General features: G+C 32.2%; 1 protein-coding gene and 1 long non-coding RNA gene across 3 annotated transcripts; one reads left to right on the forward strand and one right to left on the reverse strand.

Annotated features, from left to right (window-relative positions):
• Nucleotides 1–3,047: 3,047 nt before the first annotated feature.
• On the forward strand, nucleotides 3,048–4,441 carry LOC132715926 (uncharacterized). The gene is made up of 3 exons (XR_009623745.1): nucleotides 3,048–3,136; nucleotides 3,334–3,388; nucleotides 4,337–4,441. It is a non-coding gene; the product is annotated as an uncharacterized LOC132715926 (long non-coding RNA).
• A 13,200-nt stretch (nucleotides 4,442–17,641) lies between these two features.
• LOC132715924 (egl nine homolog 1-like) lies at nucleotides 17,642–22,829 on the reverse strand. Of its 2 annotated transcripts, XM_060699037.1 has the most exons (7): nucleotides 22,405–22,829; nucleotides 21,744–21,863; nucleotides 20,496–20,632; nucleotides 20,194–20,264; nucleotides 19,900–19,958; nucleotides 19,482–19,553; nucleotides 17,642–19,244 (listed from the first exon to the last, which is right to left on the reverse strand). In XM_060699037.1, exons 1-7 carry the CDS (start codon nucleotides 22,765–22,767, stop codon nucleotides 19,122–19,124), a joined length of 945 nt encoding a protein of 314 aa, XP_060555020.1. In that variant the 5' UTR covers nucleotides 22,768–22,829; the 3' UTR covers nucleotides 17,642–19,121. The 2 variants fall into 2 exon arrangements, with proteins under 2 accessions (XP_060555020.1, XP_060555021.1); XM_060699038.1 differs by lacking the exon at nucleotides 21,744–21,863.
• Nucleotides 22,830–23,697: the final 868 nt, after the last annotated feature.

Consider the following 23,697-nt stretch of genomic DNA (forward strand, 5'->3'; position numbering starts at 1 on the left):
AGAGCATTTTTATACTATATTCAGGAATGGCCTGCTTGATTGCTTAGCCAGCTGAGCATACCAGCAAAGCATTTCTACACTTTATTTTGGAATGCTTTGCTAGATTGCTTACCCAGCTGAGCATATCAGCAAATCATTGATTTCCCTATATAAATCGTAATGCCTTTTTGCTTAGCTCACTGTTTACTGCTAACTTCTCACATACTAGCTTGTTTATATTTCTTACAACACAGTCAACAAATTAAGAGTAATGAAATTGTATGTAAAAATAGTATGATTACATTAAAACAAGCATTAAAGGGACACATGCAGCACGCCTCCAGATTTATGCTTATTTTCATGAAAATTTTGAAACTGGAAGTAAATGTATAATCTTGTATAGTGACCAAAAGAAAGCAATTTACACATAATCAATTGCACTTACAACCCAAGTTTATTACAAAAAGAGGTAAAAATATGCAAAAAATGCCCTAACTGCGTTAGTATAAATATAATAACAAATAATGAAAAATTCACCATATGTAAACTATTACTTAAATTTTGAATCTCGAACTTTTCTTAGTCTTATTGCATTTTTTCACAAGTTTGATTATTGAAATATTTTCGCTTATCTGGAGGCATGCTGCTTTAAACAGAATAATCTAACAAAAAAGTTTAAAAAGCTTTTATGAAATGTAACGCTTGCAGTAAGTATTTTAGTTAAGAACTTTCAGTACATATCATATGACATGTATTTCATATACGACGACATTATTTGGCATTATGTGCAAAAAGATATACTATTGTAATAATCAAGTTTCAGACTTTCGCTGTTACGTTTTTGAAGTATTAATATATAATCCTTTTATCTTTAATTTCATGTAATTGCATTGCACAAGAACCATTCTTTGCTTTAGTAAAACTATTTCAAACTTGTTGTTTGTAAAAAAGGGATGTAAGTGATGGATAAGAATAGAGATAATATGGTTAAGTCCGGTTCATTAAGTATGATTCGAGAAATGATCATTTTGTCGCTTCTTTGTGTTGATTGCAGTATTCTTCAACTTCAAATACTACACAGTTTAATATCCTTAATATAAAACATCAAAACTAATTTCGTCCTTGTTTTTTGTGTGTTGGAATGAACATAATGTTATTTTCCCTTTTTATCATAAATGTCTAATATTGTTTTGAGTTAAGTCATACTTTATGGTCTTTTTCTTTCCCCATTTTCTAAGTACATGTTATTTTAATGTTCACATGTTGATAAAACATTCGTTTCAGTGTATCATACAATGGTCCTGCATAAATCATTTCATTATTTTCTTACATAGAAAAAGAAACATACCTGCTGCAAACATGTTGTAATGTACATGTATTCCAGGTATAACAATCAATGTACTAGTGAGGTAACGCTTATATAAACGAAAGACAGTTATCGCGCTTATCATTTATTCACTTTCAAAGATTCTGTATAAGCAATATAAAAACAGTTTTGAAAATGGGAAGTAGTTTATATTTGATGCTTGTAAGTTTCCTCTTTTTACAATTAATAATGTTTTTTTTTCTTGGTGTTCTTATATGAGATTTTATTTCAATAACATTTCATGAAAGAAAAAATAAATATTATCCTATCTCTTATATACATGTTTATCAGTAGGTTATTAACTTGAGATATAACGTAATCTTTTAAACATTTACTTAAAAAAGTATGTAAACTGAGAAATTATAGATGTAAACAGTACCAATCGAAATATTTTATTAAAATAAAGCCAAAAGAAATATTTTATTTTATTATTTTGAGTGGATTACTAATTTATCTGTTAAAAATATATTTTTTAATTTCACAGTGAAAATTATCATAATATAATTTGACTCTTTTCAATGGAGAGACTACTTTTTAAAAGATTTTTTCCATGTAGCACCTCAATTTTATTATTGCTTACGATTAAGACATTGTCAGGGAGGCTTAGAGCAAAGCAAAGCTGATATTGATATACATGTATAAATTTCAACGTAAGAAAAAATATAAAATCTACTTAAAAAATCACCAAACTTCTATATCGTCTTCAATTGTTTAATTTCATTTTAAAAGTCTGAAAAATACACTTCCTTCCGTATGTTAAACTGCTTTTGATGACATTTTGGCACATTTATACATTAAAATATTACGCATCAATACCACCTAAATATGCATTATAAGATACTTTACATACTTAAGTTACAATCTCTAACGATTCCATCATTAACACATAAAGCTTTTCACAAATGAGCCGCGTCATGACAAAACCAACATAGTGCGTTTGCGACCAGAATGGATCCAGACCAGCCTGCGCATCCGTTCAGTCTGATCAGGATCCATACTGTTCGCTTACAACCCCTATTACAAGTAGAGAAACTGATAGCGAACAGCATGGATACTGGTCAGACTGCGCGGATTGCGCAGGCTGGTCTGAATCCACGCTGGTCGCAAACCCATTACGTTGGTTTTGTCATGACGCGGCTCAAATGTAGTTTGAAGTATATAGCAGCCATCAAAATCTTGTTGATTGACCATTGAATATGCTAAAATTATTGATAACTCAACTTGTAAATGTTATCAAAATTGAAATTTTGAGATTTAAAACTACCATATACTATAGAAGACAATATGAAATATCAGAAATGTCCTATTAAATCAAAATAGCTACGAAAACAGATTAATTTGATGGTATCATTAATATAATAAATAGTTTTTTTACGATTTTCTTCCACGTGGATGTGCAAGAATAAAGTCGTTTTAAACATTACAAATGTTGAATATTTATGCTTATAGTATTAAATCAAAAATAGCATGCCATTGGTTGAAAGACATCAGTTTTAAAGTTACATATATTATTGGGAAAAGTTCTTGGTTTTTAATGTTACAAAGCAAAATCCTTCAGTCTTTTTTTTAAAAAAAAAAGAGTCCGAGAACCTGCAACGTCCGAGAAGGGAATCGATCCGAGATGCCCGATTCGCATTCCAACCCTCTATCACTTGAGTTAACCGAGGTTGCTTATTTGTGTATCTATAAATAACTTTTTCATTTTTATAGGTGGCTCTGGTTACTTCAGGTGTTGTACAACTATCGGACGCTGCGTGTGGTACTAAGACCAGCTGTGTTTCAGATGAAAATGTTTGTATTGTTCTTATGATTTTGTAGTCATCTGCCTGTGTTTTGAAGTAAACCTGCTTATCCGTAAAGTTGGTTATGGAGAAAGAACTTATAAGTAGTCATTTATTTGATTTTGATTTTTTATTGAAATGATCAAAAGCTTTGGCGATTTTCTATCTAAGGCATTGCTAATTCAAACTTTTATTGGTGGGTTTCAGTGCAAAGCAGAAGAGGCGTGCCTTGGAGAAGAAGGTCAAATGTTTTGCAGAAGATGTAAGCCTATTGCATTCTTCTTTTACTTATATCAGTTTTGTCAGTAATTCTATTTTTTGCAAGAAAACAGAACCAAAACAAACAAAAGAAACTTTAAAAGCAACATGCCTCATGAGAATTTTGAAAATGTATTTATTTTAAATTTTATGAAAGTAACTTACACATTGCAAACGGCACTAACAATCCATGATCAAAATATGCAAAAAAGCCATTACTGGGTTAGTCACGATGTAGAAATATGTTGATAATACAGCAAAATCAGTCATTAATCGCACATAACATGTAAATTATCACTTGAGTTTTAATTTTCTATACTTTTCTTAACATTCTAGTACATTTTACTGAATTTTAATTTTCTTTTAATAATTTAGTTAATCTGGAGGCATGCAGAACAAAAGTGGAACAAATCTTTAATATTCATTTCGTTTTACTTGTATTTGTGATACACATTACGTATTTTGTCCTCTACCATAATGGTTTTTAAAATTAATAAAAAGCATCCATATAAAAGAATTTAAACATTTGGTTTTATTCATAGTTTTAATTTTTGTTTGATTGTGTTGGAATTATAACTTAAAGATACACTTTAAAGCCCGTTACTGAAACCAACCAGAACTAAACAGTGAGTGTAAAGTTTCTTAGAAGCCACGACTTGCATCAACCGGATTTAAGCCATGCAGCCAGCAATGTTTAAAGCTACTAGTCCAACGACTAGACCACTAGGCTATATCGCCACATACTTTGCCATATCTCCACATACTTGGTCATAGGCATACCGCCACATACTCGGTCGTATCGCCACATACTTAGTCATACTGTCATATACTTGACCATACCGCCACATTCTTTGACATACCGCCACATACTTTGCCATACAGCCACATTTACATTTTTTTAAATTATCATCTCCGATATTTTCTGTTCTATATTTTTTCTTATTTGTCAAAGGTCTATGTGATAAAAAGAGTCAATGCGTATTAAAGGAGAATAATGTAGAGTGCATCTGTGACGGATTTGCTTTGAAGGGACCTCGATGCGATTGTGAAGTTTCGACAAAAGGTAAATATTGACTTAGTGGCTGTTGTCTAAAATAATCACATCAAGTCTCATTGTTGACAAATTTGGTCGATTTTGTTGATATTTAATCATATCTTGTTCCAGCCGAGCTTGTAATCTTAATACTGCATTCGTGAAAATGTTACTTTACTTTAATACATGATATCATACAGCTTTAAAGGGAGACACAGGCAAACTTTTCATTTCTTAGTTTTGAATGTTACATTCATTATTTTGTAAATGTCCTCAAAATTAGTACACAAGACAGTCATAGGAACAAAACTTTTCTCCATATAAAGAATAAAATGATGGTTTCCTAACTTGACCCGCGTGGGTCAGGTTAGAGCGCTAAGATTTCACAATAATTGTAACAGTGAACTCTGGAAACGTTAAAGAACATGTAAAAATGTATGACTTATCCTGTAACTACCAGGGTTTGTTCAAGTCACATGACTTGTTTTAAAACTTTTTGGTGAATCTTCTAGCGTCTAAATTTCGTTTAACATAAAAAATTATATAGATATATTTAAACTTCAAACCAAAGATATAAAGAATTTATACCGAAATTTATGTTGGGATTTTAAAAAATGTCATTTTAGCGTGATTTGAGAACATAAGATCATTTTAATATTTTTGTCATTGTTTTGCCTGAATATCCCTTTAATGGACATAAAATTTTCATATAGACACTTAGTAGATGAAAACTGTAGCTATATAATTTATTTAAACTTTGCATGATCTTCATATATATTATGAGGAAAAAAACGTTTTAAAAGAACAAACTTTGGGATCACCTACCTCGTTTTGAAGTTATCAAAGTCCAAGTTATTTCAAAGACTTATATAAATAGTCTAACGTTCCTTAATTTCATTTAAAATCTTGTTCCCTTACTATACGAAAAATAAACAAACTACCGAAAACCAACATTTATATAACAATTGCAAAATCTCTCAAATGAAAGTCAGCTACATGAGTAGGGTCAAAAAAAGGCCTTGTTAAACATTTTTGTAAATTATCGAAATTGAGTTCATTGATCCCAATTGATTTTTTCTCTTAAAATGATTCTTTTGTCATATCCTAAGTAAATTTTAAGAAAAATATCGTATTTTTTTAACTCTATCATATGTCTATATGCGACCATAGCATTCGACTTTGATACTTTGTATTTATTAAAAGACATAGTTTTTTTCCGTTAAATAATATCAAATAATTAACAGTATTAACTGGCACAGTATTGACTAAACTTTATTACTTTTTATAGGGGCGTCCGTGACCGAGTGGTTAAGGTCGTTGACTTCAAACCACTTGCCCCTCACCGCTGTGGGTTCGAATCCCGACAGGGACTTAGGATTCTTTCATGTGAGGAAGCTATCCAGCTAGCCTACGGAACGTCGGTGGTTCTACTCAGGTGCCCGTTCGTGCCTGAAATAATGCACGGAGGGGCACCCGAGGTCCTCCGCCACCAGTTAAGCTGGGACGTCTCCAAATGATTTATACTGTGTCGGTGTGACGTAAAACCCAATTCAAACAAAAACACTTTTTAATAAGTAAATCTATTTTTACAATATATATTAAAATATATTAATTGATTGACTCTTGATTTTTTCCGACTTTCAGATTTTTCAGATTGTACTGATTATTCCGATGATTTCCTTACAATAAAAAATTTTAAGATACAGAATTCTCAAGCGGTAACTACATCAAGTGCCATTGACTATGCTTCTTGTGAACTTAAATGCATATCTGAAAAAGACTGCATTGCTTTTAGTCATAGAGATAAATTAGAGTTCGACGCTCAGGCCTATAGTATAACAATTATCTTGGATTGCTATCTATATCATGAGCCAACTGATACAAATCTATTGATAAATAATGTTTTCACTTCTACATCAGGTACTAACATTGTCAGTTTCCGAAAATGTAAAATGCTGTTTGGATAAATACCCCTAAAAAGATAAACGTTTCATTGCGCATCGTATGGCAACATGATGGTTAACAAAATAATCAATGGTTTTGATAAAGTTCGATAATAAATGATTTTGTTTCAAACAATAACGTAATAGATCACATTAACATAACACCTCGGATTTGTTTTCTTTTCACCTATGATTACCCATGTCCGTGTGTTAGAGAAAAAAATGCTTGGAATCACATCATCTCTACTTTCTTTTTTGTTCAATTTATTTCCCATGTTCCTCCGTTCTGTTCTTGGGGTATTTGTGTTCAAAAATAACAAAGTTATGGCCAATGAAGGCAAAATTCAGGGGAAAAGAATCATTAAATTGAACTACATGGTCAATGCCACTTAGGACTAAATATCATAATCAATTGAGTCTGCTTAAAGATCCTGTACAGATAATTGTTGTATGCAAGTATGAAGACAATCTATTCATAAATAACAAAGTTATAGCCAATTATAGCAAATCTTAAGGAAATTTCAAACATTTGACCTTTTAGGTCACGGTCATTTATGAGTCAAGGCGAATTTTCTGGACGGCAATGACAACCTGACTGTAGCAATATCTGATTTTTTTTCTTTTGAGAAATCGAATTACACGAATATGTTTACTGTTTCTCACAAAAATAAATGTTATTAATTCTAAATCCCCGAAGAATACTGTGTCGGAAATTTTAAAATAAACCTAATTGTAACAAAATTGAGACCACTGTTATATGAAACTGAAACTGTTCTATTTAATTAAACGCCTATTTCTATATACATATTCAATGGCGTTGTACAAAAGGATAATAAAAGTATGTACATATAGTTTAAAAACAACACATATGCATGGCAAATGAACTACAAAAAAATATGTTAAAGATATCAGCCGTGTAAAATATAAAGTATTAAAAACTTTAAAAAAAGAAAGAATAGTTATAGAAAAAAACAATAAAAAATAATTTAAAAGAAAATAAAAATGAATGGGTATTTCAGTAAAATTTCAAACACATTTCCACATCTCTATCAGTTTACAGCCCAATCATAATCTTAAAACAATGCGTAAAAATCTCTAAAATAGTAGGTTTTGACATTTTTCTTGAACATGTCCAAAGTCGAAGACTGTCTTATATACAGAGGCAATTTATTCCAGAGAGTTGGACCAACGGTACTAAAACTTCTGTCGTTAAATGTTTTCCTTTTGTTAAAGGGGACAGCAAAACAATAATCCATATTATCAACAGATCTGAGATTTGGTCTTTTTATGACAGGCTTGTGTAATAGTTCTGTTAGATAAACCGGAGCATTGCTCATAAAACAGTTATACATTGTACATAGTATTTTAAAATTGATCCTAGCTTTAATTGGTAACCAATGCAGTTCCAACAAAGAGTCTTTGGAACTATCATATTTTCCGCGTTGCAAAACAAGTTAAGCGCACATATTCTGGATACGCTGTAATTTCTGTAACTCACTTTCTGAAATGTCAAACAATATAGCGTTGCAATAATCCAAATGTGAGATTACAAGCGACAATACTAGGATTTTTGTGGCGTCCTGAGTCAGATATTTGCGAATGCTCTTTATTCTCAAATAATTTAACATAGCAGTTCTACACTTGGTCTTAACATGTGTTGAGAATCTTAGGCCCTTGTCTAAGTAGGCACCTAAGTATCTTATGACACTGACATTTTGAATTTTATCACCGGCGATATCAATTTCTTTAATTGAACATTTACCAAGTTGGGCTTTACTACCAAACATAATGAATTCTGTCTTAGTGGTGTTCATTTTGAGTTTATTGGCATTCATCCAGTCATTGATGATTACAGCACTGTCTTCAAGTTGCTTTATAGCGTTAAAGTTCATTGGTCACTGAAGTTGGTCGAAAGCGTTGACTAGCAATGTGGTCATCAGCAAAGCCGTACACAGATATGGATGGTGGTATCACATCAAATAGGGTTCCCGCATATGTGAGATAGAGCCACGGACCAAGACAGCTCCCCTGAGGTACACTGCATTCCAGCAATCGTGGAGTCGATTCAGTAGAATTAACACTGACGCGACAACTACGAGGTCGCAGGTACGAGTCCACCCAAGCTAACACGGTACCATTGACACCGTACTGACTGTGTAACACGTCGAGTAGAATGTTGTGGTCAACGGTGTCGAAAGCTGCACTTAGATCTATTGCAATTAGAGCTGTGACCTCTTGCTTCTCCATACCGTCTAGAAGATCATTGACAAGTCTGAGTAAAGCAGTCTCACATGAATGATGACGCCTGTATGCTGATTGATTTTTGGGTAACAAATTATGGGTATCGACATGGTTATTTAGTCTGAAGAGCGCAGCCTTTTCTATCAATTTTGAAAGAAACGATAAGTTACTGACAGGCCTGTAGTTTGACAATTGTAATTCTAAACCAGACTTCTTAAGAAGGGGTCTAACGATTGCCTGTTTCCAGTGTGTTGGAAATACGCCTTTAGACAGAGATAGATTGACCAGTTTGGTAATGGTTGGCGGAAGCTCATCTAGATGTGACTTTAATATATGTGTGGGTATTAAGTCCAGCTCACACGATTTGGTATTTAGTTCACAAATAAGGCTCTTCACCTGTGTTTCTGTAAGATCCTCGAAATTTTCTAAAGGTTGAATTTGTTTGACATTTGGAATGAAGCTTGGAAAATCCTGAAGTGATTTACGAATTTTAGCTATTTTGTCCATAAAAAAGTCTGCAAACTTCTCAGCTAGCTCACCGTCATTTGTAAACTGAGGCATAGGATTTTCAGCTTTAGTACCAGTTAATTCCGAAATTAAACCATAGAGTTTTTTTGAATCACCTTTGGCATTTAGAATTTTCTCACTTATTACAAGTTTTTTCTCAGAATCAATTTCTTTACAGTATCTATTCCGTGCTTCTTTAAATTTCTTGAACTGTTCTGGCTCTTTGTACTTTCTCCAAATTCTCTCTTTTTTCCGGACAATACGCTTTGATTCCAATATTGACTCATTGAACCAAGGTTTTTGAGTTCTGCATATCCTAGTTTGTTCCTTTGTTGGAGCATGTTTGTCGATAACAGACTGGATTTCTGATTCAAACAAGTTTACAAAAGTATTGACATCTTCACTATCAACTGAAATTTTCGTTAAATCATCAGAGAATTCAGAATGGGATATGCTTTTCCAGTTTCTAAATTGTACAGTTTTACTGGTAATGTTTTCTTTCTTCACATTAATGACTACGTGGACAGCACAGTGATCGGAGAGAAAAGGTCCTTGTTCACATTTAAGTACACATACACCATTAATCGATTCAGTGATAACCAAGTCTAAACAGTTTCCAGCAGTGTGTGTACTAAAGTTGACATGTTGCTCTAAACCCATAGCATGAAGGCAATTTTGGAAGTTTGTAGATGCACCACTACCATTGTCAAGGTGAAGGTTGAAGTCTCCCATCAACAAGTTAGAGTATGTAGGTAAGATATCTTCTATGAAATTTGAAAAGTCAGTTACAAATTGCTCACATGTGGCTAGGGATGGGGGTCTGTATAAACCAACTACGTGTACTGTTATACTTTTGAAAATGAGTTTCCATATGCCAAACTCAAAACTTTATGGCTGTAAAAAAGGAAAAATATTGGAAGGTCAACAATGCAAAGCGACATTTAAAGGCAATCTCCGAAAAAATCCTGTCACACTGAACTACCGCAAAGGCATTCAGTAGAGCATCGAACAAAAAGCAGGAGAGGGCACAAAGGTCGGAACGTGGAGTGGTCGCGCAAGTAAATGATAACAATTGACAACTGAATAAAGAAACTCCTAAATGTCAGCGCCATTTAAAAAAAACACCTTGAAAAGCAGGTGAAAAAAATACAAATGCATTTATAAATTTTTCAAGGAATACCTGTCACTAATCAATATGATCTTAGTTGAATCCTTTGGCAGTTTAATATTTGACTGAAGAAAAGTTTGCAACTAAAATGCGCTTGAACAAGATATTTTCGTGTATTGAAATATTATTTAGAACATGCAAATTCAAACATTAACACAGTATTGAAAGATACATATTTTGTCATGTTTTTATTTGTTGTTGTTTTTTTTTTTTAACTTACAGATGCGAATCAATGAGCATATAAATCGTCCTGGACTGTCACTTGTCAAATCTCAAAATATGTACATATACCCAGATTATATCTTCAATAACTTCGTAATATCAGAAGTTTTGAAGCTATGGCCTTAAACCGAGTGTGCCATTATCATTGCTTTAAGAAATAGAGAATTAAAGAATTTCAAAATAGCATACAAATCCACTTACCTGAAGAAAATACGTGCAAGTGTTGTAAATAATCATGACTCGATAGCCATTTTGTCAAGTTTGCAACCAATTTTCTCGCTTGAACCAAGTGTGCAACTATACTTCACGTCCTGCCCCTTTGACTATTGAGACCACTGATATTAAAGTCAACACCTATCTAGATCTTTAATTTGTTATTTTCTGGTTGAATGCTCTTAGGTGTGACACTTGCTATCCCAAGGGGTCAAAACCTGTTAATTATTGGGTAAATGAAAAAAAAAAAGATAAAGTAAATCTAAGAGTCGTTTACCGTTGCGGTCAGCACATTTATTTTGTGAAGATTATTTTTTTTTTTATTTTATAGGTGAATAATGTACATCATATAGATAAAATCCGAAAATAATAAGTAAAATCAGACCAAAGAGAATTAAATGTTAAATTTCTTCAGAAATGTGTTTTCCTCTTATCAGATTATTTATTATAACACACTTTTATATTGTATTTGCATGTTAAGATACATATTGTTAGTTCATACAAAATGACTAAAATAGACCATGGTCATAAATTTGTAAACAATGATAACAATATTCACAATTAAGACCACTCCGCAATTAAGACCACTTTTGTTCAGTCCCAATGGTGGTCTTAATTGAGGGTATTTACTGTAATACAATGTGCAGTGATGTGTTTCCTTGTCACAATATGTTATAGTTATTATAGCATATTATAATGAAACACATGAAACAAAGGGTAATAAAGCAAAAAGGGAAACTCTTGCAAAACGAAACTGAGAGCGCCTTTACTTGCACCATACCTTATAAATTTACTAAAAAGTGGCAAAGATTTAATTTTTCGAACACAAAGTTATACAAGAGATATCAAATTCCTGAGTAATAATTATGATCTATTGAATTAAAATTTCAAATGCATATGTATGCATTATAAAAGCGCCTGCATGTAAAGCCTAGTACAGAATATCAAGAATTTTATTCACAATTAAAAATTCCTCACACGAGTAACTTCATGCACAATATGGCTTGTAAACGCTCAATTTAAAGAGCTAAAATGTCATTTGCAAATATTTCTTAATTCAATACTTTTTTAAAGGAGAAGCGCGATGGACATTATGCATTTTATAAGCATTACCAACTCCAATCTGATTAAAATTACTCCAAATAAACGCTACGCATTAGGATTTGACGGGCATCAATAGGAGTTTACCTTCTCGCGACCTTTCAAAAAGGCAATCATGTGCGAGCTTTCCAAATTTAACTGCACAACAAGTCCGAACTGAATTAAAGAGCGTTAAACGCTTTCATTTTTTCTTTATTTATTTTCATACTTAACCTTTAACCTTATAGAGACGTGTTCTGACGACTTTTTCCCCCTCCTCTTTTTAGGCCTCAAATAGTGAAAAAAGGCCCTATTGCAATTTTGAGATGTCCACTGTTACCTTGGTAACATATCATTTTAAGATTGAGCATGCGATTTCAAAGGCTATGGTCCATTCAACATTTGTGACAATTTTGGTCAGTATTGAAGCATTTTCTTATAGTGTCATAGCAGTTGTAACAGGAGGCTTTTCAATGTAAACAGCCATTTTGCACAATATGCTCATGCAGTATAATTTTGTCAACTGGCTAGAGAATGAATGTAAACTTTGCACACAAGTTATTGATCCAGATCATCATTAAATTGTACATTTAATATCCAAAATAAATCCCGCAATGTCAGAACTTCAGTGGAGAGTCCCTTTAAGTACATTCATTGTTTTCTTATCTGCAATGGATCAAATTTCTTTCACGTGTAGACCAGATGATGCGGCTACTGTTGGGAAAAGGAGCCAAATGAAACAAACAAACATAGTGTCTACAGTAGGGCCATGATGGTGAACAAGTGTGCAAAGTTTCAAAGCCATATGTCAATGGACTTTGAAAATATTTTAACTATGACAAAAACTTTAACGTAAATTCTAAGTCGAAAAAGGGGCATAATTCTGTCAAAATGCTTGATACAGTTACCTCCTCCTGTCTACAGGTTGGGGTTATGATGGTGAACAAGTGTGCAAAGTTTCAAAGCCATATGTCAATGGACTTTGAAAATATTTGAGGTATTACAAAAACTTTAACATAAGTGGTTACGCCGACGCTCGGGTGACTACAATAGCTATACTTATTCTTATCGAATAGTCATGCTAATAAATTAAAGCCAAGTTCATATATAAATGTTCTGGCTATAGCCGGTGCTTGGGAACTTAAACGGAAGTTTGCATATGGGAAAACGTTCATGAACTAGACTCATTCAAATCGAGCCTAAAACATTTCATCTGTTCAAGGTTTTAATTATGTCTATTTACATTATTTTATTTTGTCTCTTGCATATCAAACTCCAAATATTTACAATTTGATTTTTAAAGGTTGTTGAACCTACATGTGGTGGTATGTTACAAAAAAGAATGTTTCCCTTTTCCTTTTCAAATAAAAAATTATCACAACGATTTGAAAAAATTTTTTTTAAAATCTACCAAAATCTTGCCACACTATTTGCCCCTTTATTTTTGATGTACAAATTATATTATAAATTTATGAAAATATTACTGCACATTTTTAAAAAATTCTTCGACAAAAAACCTACTTTGTCGACTAATATTGATTTTTTTTTTAAACAACTTTCTTTCAGCTTTTTTTTAAAAAGGGATCCGAGGAAATTTCAACTTTTAAAAATTTTTAAAGGATTTAAAAATCTTGTTGTGCCGTTTTGTTGTGTAACATATGTGTAGAATGAAATTAAAGCGCTAAATAAGTAAATTGCGTGAATAATCTGTTAAATTTTTACATTATTGTTTTCAACGGCGTGTAAAAATACAATTAAAACAAAGCACTAAAGCATTTGCATGTATGATACAACAATCAGTCTATATGTTGTTAACGACTGTTTGGGGAACTTAACTATTTTTTCTACATATTTGACTAAGAAAAACGATGTTTCATGCTCTGTTTGAATATTCTATCTGAATTCAGTTGGAAAAAATGAATGATTTTCAAAAATATTATATTGTAGTGTATATAAATGGTATTGCATTGTATTGTATTGTATTGTATTGTATTGCATTGCATTGCATTGCATTGTATTGTATTGTATTGTATTGTATTGTATTGTATTGTATTGTATTGTATTGTATAACATATGGTTCAATCTGGTGGCGAGGGTAAACAAAACAAACACACTGACACAATAACAAAAGTACTCAATGCCTTAAAGGAAGGCAAAGTAGCACAATTAAGATCCCGACGAAACGAGGCGGGAGACGAAAATTAGGTCATGATATTATTTTATCTATGAGAGAAACTGATTAACCGACTTTCCACGGTAATTGTATTTTTGTAACTGTACCGTCTATAGTCTCTTCATGAATACGGAAATAACCCAACATAATAACTGAAAGTTGCAGATTATTTTCTGGCTCGAATTACCGCGATAATGGTTTAAGAACACCAGTTTTGCCTCCTGATAGCATACTTTAGATATACAAATATTGACAAATGATTGAACGATAGGACGGAAAAAGTCAGTTAATGGGTAACATTTAGTTATCTGAATCAAGTGACATACTTTGATTAACTCATAATTTACTAACACAACATGAGAGAATAACGAAGAGCTCATCGGAAAGATATGGTCATTTATTTCGGCAGCAACACCTTAATTATTTTTACATGATGCATATAATGGTCTGATGGACATTTTGACACGGTATATTGTATGGATTATAATTTTGTTGAAATTTCAGAAGTATATAATTCATATCATGTATAATATATGAAGAGCACGAAATGATTATATTTGAAGTGATAGTCTTTTAACGGAAAAAGAAATGCCGTCGGGTGCAGATTGATATCAAACCCTTTGCGGTGCTAAGTAAACCGAAATCGTGTCCGCTCGCAGGGAGCAAAATGTTTGTAAAGTTGGAATATAGCGTGTTAGCAGAACTGAACATAACTTATGTTGTTTCCGTTAGGTAATGATCATCGGCAATGCTCTCATCTTGCAAAAAAAAAAACAAAACAACAGCAATTAATAAAATTTATCATTTATCGTCAAAACTCAGGAAATAACCGGACATGTAAGTTAATGTTTACACTGTATTATGTCTCACATTACCACAATATTCTGTGTTATAACACCGTTTTGCCTCGTCGTGGCATACTTAATTGAATATTAAAAGCAAATATGTACTTTGATAAAAGTGACAAAGGCAGTGAATGTAACTGATATGATTTAATTGACCTTTTATAAACCAATATAATACGAAAATATATTGAAACGAAATGTAGATTTCATCGGAAGAATTAAAAAACATGGGTATTTAATTGTTGATTCCGCAAGACTGCTTTGGTGAAACTGCAATGCTCAGAGCTTAAATATTTGGCATGTATCAGTACCTAGGTACAAAAGTTATATAAAATTATCAAAATCACTCCCCTTAGGTCAAAATCGGTCCCGCCCCGGGGTCACTTGATTTTTTTTTTTTTTTTTCGTGTAGTAAAACTATCTTCGAAACTTCTCGTCAGAAACCACAATGCCTAGAGCTTAGATACCTAGCATCACTATATTGTCCTCTACTATAATATATGAACCATGTCTATTTTGTTAAAAATTTTCCCGGGCAGTGGATCACTTCGTTAACATACATTTGTATAAATTCATTTTAGACTTCTTTCGTGAAACGAAATGTCCGTCTTAGACAGTCGGATCAACTTTTCTTTGGACATCTAAAAAAGGATAAAAAATAATATAAAATCCCCCTTTTGCCCCATTATTCACTTTTTTAATAGACTTAAAAGTAGCTGTCTTTAAATCTTTCCCTTTTAAAAAGAAAAAAATGCCGAAGTTAAATAATTTTTATTGATATAGAATACCTGTTTCCTCTACAAAAATTATGAAAATCATGCCCCTAGGTTCAAAATTGGGGGGGGGCTGGCCATGGGAATTTTTTGTCTTTCTTTGAAACTACAATGCCAAGAGCTTAGATATTTTGCAGGTGGCATTGTATTGTGGACTTCTTCAAAAGTTACTGAAATCAAGCCCCAGTGGTCAAAAATGGCCCCAAACCATTAGGTTCACTTAGTTTACATAGACTGGTAAAGTTAAAATGTCTTTAAATCTATTTCCCTGAACGCATATTACCAAAAATTTAGAAATTTTGCATGTACATAATTATGTAGAATCACGTTGTGGCTCTGTAAATCATGCCTTTTGGGTCAAGATTGGTAATGCCCTTTGGGTCACTTAGTTTATATAGACATGTTTAAGCAACACCTAATGGACCTTTACAAAAAAAACGTTATGTAAGTTAAACCTCTAGGGTAAATAATGACCACACCTTTCAAGGTATGATCACCCTAATGAGCAATATGAGGAAGTGAAAAATTGACAACATAAGTCAGTTAAAGCGTTAAAGGAAGTCTGCAAGTAAAATTTACTGTACAATTTACCAGTTATTGATATTTTTCTGAATAAAAGCTTGGATATTAGAAGGGGTTTGGATTTTTTTAAGAAATAAGAAAAATCTAAATAATTTATAAAATCATTCTTATGAAAAATGTTTCTCTATTGATAATTATTAAGGAACAAAATAGCATTCAACTAACAAATGACTAAAGCAAAATGACTGTCTCAAAATATTTGGAAAACAAGTATCAAATTGTTACCATAAACTACCCATTTTAAACACCTTTTGATCATTTTTCCTGCTTAAAAAGTTTCATTCAAAATATCCCTAAATTTAAATTTAACCCAAGTGAGGCGCTTTTATCAAAGTTTGTCTAAAATACTGGTTAATCTTGTCAAATTTGAAAACATTTTAATATGCATTTTTAATTTTTATTAGAATATGTTATTAAAATAAACACTTCTTCTTTCTTTTAAATGATGTATAATTATATAAAAGAAAAAAAGGAGGAAAAAGTTGGCCCTACTCGTGTTTGAACCTACGACAGTTGCAATTGACATTAATTGTAGACTATCTAAATATTCTTCAAAGCGGAAAAAAGGCATTTGGATGGTCATACCTTAATTGGGGTCACTTTCTATACATAGCCTGTTATAGATAAAATATCGTTAAAACCTTTTTTCTCAGAAACTGCTACGCCAAGACTTTAGATTTTTTTCATGTAGCATCACCCTGTAATCTTCTACAAAAATTATATATAAAACATTATATATATATCATACTCCTAGGGTCAAAATAAACTATTCCCCGGGGGTTTACTCAGATATTCGGCATGTAGCATTGCCAAGAGGACATCTACTAAAATTTTATAACATTTGTTCCCCTTTCAAAATTCCATTTTATTTAGTTTCGCCCATTGTTTTTTTTTCTGGTTTAAGTCTCACGCAATCTAAAACATGACGACAATACGCCACTTTTCATGGAATACCAACTCCGTGTCATGAAGTCTCCATGATAACCATCGTATGAACGCATCTTTCAATATTTCAAAAATCAAAATTTCACAATTTCATGTTAATGTTGAATTCTGCTTTAGTCGGTGTTAGGGAGTTTGCACTTTCCAATACCGTCCATGAACAGGCTCAATCAAACCGGGCCTGCATTTCTTTTAATTCCGCCGTTTTGGATGATCTTTAAAGAATTGTTTCTCTATTTTATATGTCATGCCCCTGAGGTCAATTATGGTCCCGACCTAAACTAGGGTCACTTAATAAACAAAGTTGAAACTGATCTTATTTCTGACTTTATCAAAGAGACTTTTCAACTGGTCTTTTGCATACATTATTTAGAGAAAGGTGGAATTGACCATGACACATTCAACTGGTTGCTATGACGACTGATATCATTTGAGTTATAAGCACATGACGTTTGTATCATTTAAACGTTTACATATTCCATATACGAAACTAAAATTCAAAAAAAAACCATTCAAGTACAATATAAAGCCACACTCCATGTATAATATTTTAATCAAACAAAAACCAAATAAGTCCGATGTAATGTAACACTTGTTGTCAATCTTCTCATTAATAATTGTTCCTGGAGCTGAAATGTACTTTAAATATCACATGGAAGCCTTTTTATAATGAAATACAAGTATATTTCAGTTCTCACTAAAAGTTATAACAATTAAATATGGTCGATGTAAAAACAATTTTCTTTTATTTCATGCTTTCCAGTGTTTTATTGTAATATATCAGATGATTATATTCTGATAAACCACTAGTGAAATTTATAAAATATAATTTTCACTGTAGCCGGACTATATCTGAATGCGGATGAAAAGAAAATCAAAACTGAATGGAATAACAGGCAAAAATCAATGCCGTCATGCGTAAATTTTACTTCTTTCGGAAAAGAAGGTCGATGTCACCATACATTATGTTAAAAATGTAACAACATTAGAGAAATTTAACAGAACTATATTTCAAACTTGTTGATGTGACGTCAAAATGTAATGACGTCACAAAGGAGAATGCGCGACGTTACGCGGCAAAATCAATAAAAATTACTTAAATTACTTAAAACGCATGAAATAAAAAGAAAATTTATTTGTTTTACATATAAGATTTATATAGATTTCATTCGTGAACATCAGCTATTATATTTTCACTCGTGGCTACGCCACTCGTGAAAATATTGCATCTGGTGTTCACTCAGTGAAATTATATTTCAATCTTACATGCAAAACCAACAAATATCCTCTATTTATTTTTATTCAAATACACATAAACCTTTAAAAATCTGTTTAACTTTATATATGGATTTACTTAAATACCAGTAATTGAATAAACTAAAAGAAGCTGTTCTATTTTACAAATCTATAATTATATATATATACCGTTCGTTAATTGTTGCTAGTTCCGATTAACCTATATAATAATATATAATGCTGTGTAGTGTAGGTTTGAGAGTAATGACCCTGTAATGACAAATGAATAATTGAGCCGCGTCATGACAAAACCAACATAATGCCTTTGCGACCAACACGCATCCAGACCAGCCTGCTCCTCCGCACAGTCTGATCAGGATCCATGCTGTTCCCTATCAGTTCCTCCACTTGTTATACGGTTTGTAAGTGAACAGCATGGATCCTGATCAGACTGCGCGGATGCGCAGGCTGGTCTGGATCCATGCTGGTCGCAAACGCATTATGTTGGTTTTGTCATGACATGGCTCATTAATTTTTGAAAGATCACCTGTGTCATTTTAAAACATTAGAGTTTTATTTGACCTAAAGGCATGAATGTATCAGAAATCAACAAAATATAAATACACATAAAACAAGTAAAACAGTTTTACATAACATACATATAAAGGGATATTTTTAACAGAACCTTTAGTTTATATGTAGTTATAACTTGTATTCTGCAGGCATGTAAGTCATCAGTATAACAGTTTCACATTCACATATCTAAATGCTGGTAAACGCTAAGATTCTGCTCCCAGGTTATGTAGTTTCTTCAGTAACTTTGTCCTTATTTCTGGAGATATGCCCATCCCAGCTAGAATGTCATCAGCATTTGACTGACCGGAAATTAAAGACGATATAGCCTGTAAGATACGATTAATATATATCATGAAAACATTCAAGATCTCAAATCTCAATTTTAAAACGTCTTAAATTTCTCTCACTATTGTTTATTACATTCTATTTAACTATGTAATTAATTGACATTTAAAACTGCACAGTTATGTACAGAAAAGGTAAAAAAAATCAAATAACATAGCTATATCAAACATTTCAAAGAAAAGTTTATAGAATGTATTAGTCTTGATTGATACTGGCACCTGGAGTTCGTCTAACGAAAGCGAGGCAATAGCGTCTGTAGCAACATCATTCATCTTTTGATTAACTTCATCCTAGAAATAAATGATTTATCTTCTATATTTACATATTTTACAAATCAGTTGTGAAAAGTATATGCATTCAAATTCAAACTTGATCTTAGACATATCTTAAAAGACTTTTCCTGTCATTTTTTTTAGAATAATCAGAAAGCATTAATTTGGTTTCATTTCCCAAACAACATTAAAATGGAAAAACTTAAGAACAAAATATATCTCGCCATATGCTCATTATTTTGACGTTTGCAATTTTGTCGTTTTGTGCGTTCTTTAGGTATTCTTTATTTTTATCTTCCTCACCTCTTCAACGAGTAATCTAAAGAAAATACACCAATGTTAAAGTGTAAACGGTGATATGTACCCTTTCTTTTTGTTTCTGTTGGCATTCTTTCAGTACCGACTCGCCTGTAACTGTGGCAACTGTAAAATTATACAAAATGTAAGAATTTAGTTTATCACCTTCAACAGTTTGTAACTTAAAAGAGTTATTCGATGTACATGTATGTCTATAAATGATTCATGAACGCAACTTGCTTATGGTTCTGATTACGCTCAACACACGAGGAATTTCATTGCTTTTAACACGTGTTGGAAATAAATTTAACATAATTCTAAAATAAATTATAAATTTCATGTGCATTTAATAAGTAGTTACCTCCATCTAAGCATTCCTGTTTTGCCCTTTTTCTTTCCTCTTCGTCCATGTACCACACCGTTATCGCATACCTATGGTAGGATTTATACTTCTTTAAAACTCCTAAGATCACACATCATGTCAAATTTTAAACATTTCTTTGTTTTTGTTTCGTCAAAATTACCCAAAAAAAAATCTTAAAGTTTGTGTTACACATGTGAACATTTATTTATTTAAACTATCTGCAATGGTTACTTCCCCAGATCATTAATATGTTACCTTAGTAAGGAGTTTCTTATCTTTTAAAATGCTCAAAACCTGACCTTGTTTTGTATGCAGGATGAACTTCATGGGGATTCCTCCGATCACACCAGAAGAAAAGTAAGCGATTTGCTAATGGAGCAATATCGATGTAGTTGTCGGAATCTGCCGGAAGTATCCGAAGTAATCCACCATCCTCCTGTAATATATCAATACACATCAATTAATACCAATAAAGCACTAAAAAAAAGGTTTCATTTTATAAAAAATTTCAGTATTTTTAAAGTAATATTTTGGTGTAATTTTATCCAATGCGGAACTACCCTGAGTAAATTTGCGAGTGATAAATTAATGAAACATCAGTTATACTAGCACAATGTATTAAACTATAAGGTTAAAATTAGTAAGAGACATTTAAAGTGAGTAAACAACATTTGAATAAAAGTGTGATATCGTTCTAATGAAAGTTAATTAATGACACCGAGAACTTGGATGGCTTAAACAAATAAAAAGTAAATTTTCACAAAAGATGTCGTTTTGTTTGTTTGTTTGTTTGTTTGTTTGTTTGTTTGTTTGTTTGTTTGTTTGTTTGGGTTTTACTTAACACCGACACAGTAAAGGTCATATGGCGACGTTCCAGCTTTACTGGTGAAGGAAGACCTCAGATGCCCATCCGTGCATTATTTCAGGCACGAACGAACCACCGTCGTTCCGTTAGCTATCTGGAAAGCTTCCTCACATGAAAGAATGTCGCAAACATATTTCTTGTCAAATTAGATAAAGTATGCTTGATCACTGTTAACTTGTCAAAATTCATTCATTAAGAAAAAAATATCTAACGGACACAAATTTCATCCGCCTCTATGTCGATAGAAGGTAAAATATTCATGTTTTCAGATGGAAACGCATATTAAGCAAAAACAAGGATACGACTTCGTTTTTGTTGACATGTTCTGTTCGGAGCTGACAACCAAAATAAGATGTTGCCTTTTACTTTTGTTGATATATTGCATGAATACCATGCATACATGCAATATCCAGTGACGCAGGAATTTAAATTTTTTTTTAAACACGCACGAATCGTGCAAAAGTAACGCCGAGTCTGTGCTATCAATGTTTGAAATAGGTGCCAAAACAGCTCTGCTTATACAAAAGATTGTATATATTTATCTAAATACCTATAGCACAGAGGTTGATAATACAGTTAAAAGAATGTCAGGACACATAAAGGGTAATACAAACACCATTAATTTGTTCTAAACTAGTTTAGTTACTACACTATACTCAACATCTGTATATATAAGATATACCTGGATGTTCCAACCTTCGTTCAAATATAAAATACACGTGACAACTCTACCATCCCCATGTGGGTTGTCCACATGACGCCTGTAATAAGATCCGTTACCTGGGTAACAGGCGACCATGGCCTTTAATGAAAAAATACTAACACATGAAACATCATGTTTGTGAGCAGTTTAAATAACTCTGAAATACTGTGTAGAAACATATCTACTGCATGTGATCGCAAAAACGATACAAGTTTTATTGTATAAAACTTGCAATACATGATACAGTGACAGGATGTAAAGGGTGCTTGTAATGATAATCACAATAACTTATTAGGCCAATAAGGCCATACACATTTCAGTGTATATAGCTCGCAGTAAATGATGTACAGTAGTGATTCCGTTTCTACACAGTGAGAATTTTCACTTTAAATGATTACCGAATTTACAAGTATAGCATCATAAGAAATCATCTGTAATCAATTTACATTACACATACGAGTAACTATACAAAAAATATCCATTTTTCAATGAAAATTGTTTGAATCAGTGTACTGTATAATTTCTTTTTTTTTAATATCTACAATTATTAGACTGTATTAAACTAGTAGGCACGTTCTATCTTTTGTAAAACATTGATATTTTAGAACAAAATTGCTCAAAAGATCAAATATTTACTCACTTTAGAGCGTCCATTTATAAAATATGTTTGGTTTAAAAACTTATTAAATTCCCATAAGATGGAATCCATCTTTGATACGATTGATGTTATGCCTTGTAGATCTGTTTCTGTTCCCTCCAGCCACATAATTTTATCACTTCTAATATCGGCTATCACTTCTTGTTTTTCTTGCTCTCTACTTGTCCTGCCACCACCCACTTTTCCGCTGCTAAATTTCTCATCGTCTGCGCAAATTTTTATATCTTTTAAAGCATTTCTGATCTGACTTTTTGTAAACAAACCATCTATTACACAGAATCCTTTCTCGTTTAACGTATTAACGGCGAATTTGGCGATGTCAATTTCAAAAGTGTTTGAAGGCATGCTTGTAAATTCTTCGTATCTAAATGGCCTATTGTCAAACGGTACCAAATCATTAGAATCAGACTCTAAAAACCATGACCTTTTTATTTAAACCAACTCCCATTCCCAAATTTGGGTTTTCATCAATTTTTATTTATTTTTAAAATTTTTTCCTCGCTGTTTCCCGGGCTATATTACCCTTTTTCCCTTCGCCGATCCCGCATTTTTTTCCCCTTACGTACACCAATCCCAAATTAAATACCTTTTTGTTCTTCGTAATTGCCTGGTTTTTTTAAATTCTTTGCAAGTTTCTTTAAATGTCCTTTCCAGTCTTTTAACTGGTTTTCCCGTGAGCAAAAAATTTAAAACCTTCGTTTAAAAACGTCCCACACCCTTTTTAAGGGTTTTTTATTTTTCAACCAAAATTTTTTGCAAAAAAAATTTTTTTGGGGTAAATGGTTCCGCCATATTTTTTAAACATTGGGCAACAGGTTAAAACACTAAATTTTCCTTCAAATTATTTTTAATGCAAAACGAAAATTTTAAATCATAGACGATACCCTTATATATTAATTTAAAATTTGAGAATTTGTTATGAAAAATTTCTTTTTTAAAAATAAGTTTAAATCGATTTTTTGGTTTGGGAAGAAAAAATTTAAAACATGATTAAAAAAATTTAGGGGGATTTTTTTTGGTTTGTTATAGATGGGAGTGCCCTTTCTCATTTGAAGTTTTTTTGTTTACAAAATCTTTTAATTTGGAAAAACGGGCCTTTTCCCTCTTTGGGTTGTTTTTTAAAATAGGTCAGGGGGTCTTTTTTTGTACAAATTACTCCTTTTCCAGGGGGTTGAAATATTAATAAAAAACCCTTTTTAAATTGGGTTTAAATTTCATCAGTTAGGTCAAGGGCATTTTTGAAATTTTTAGGGCCAAAACTGTTTTTTAAGGGGG

This window comes from Ruditapes philippinarum, unplaced genomic scaffold (assembly GCF_026571515.1).
Source record: "Ruditapes philippinarum isolate M1 unplaced genomic scaffold, ASM2657151v2 ctg7525_1_1_1_1, whole genome shotgun sequence".
Taxonomy (NCBI): Eukaryota; Metazoa; Mollusca; class Bivalvia; order Venerida; family Veneridae; genus Ruditapes; species Ruditapes philippinarum.

Bases quoted from the DNA above. Each gene is read 5' to 3' on its own strand.
- LOC132715924 (XM_060699037.1), bottom strand. From the start codon at position 22,767: ATGCCTTCAAACACTTTTGAAATTGACATCGCCAAATTCGCCGTTAAT. The intron at 21,864-22,404 runs GTGAGTAAATAT...TTTTCATTAAAG, and splicing joins TTATAAATGGACGCTCTAAA to GCCATGGTCGCCTGTTACCC. The intron at 20,633-21,743 runs GTATATCTTATA...GATATATTACAG, and splicing joins ACGAAGGTTGGAACATCCAG to GAGGATGGTGGATTACTTCG.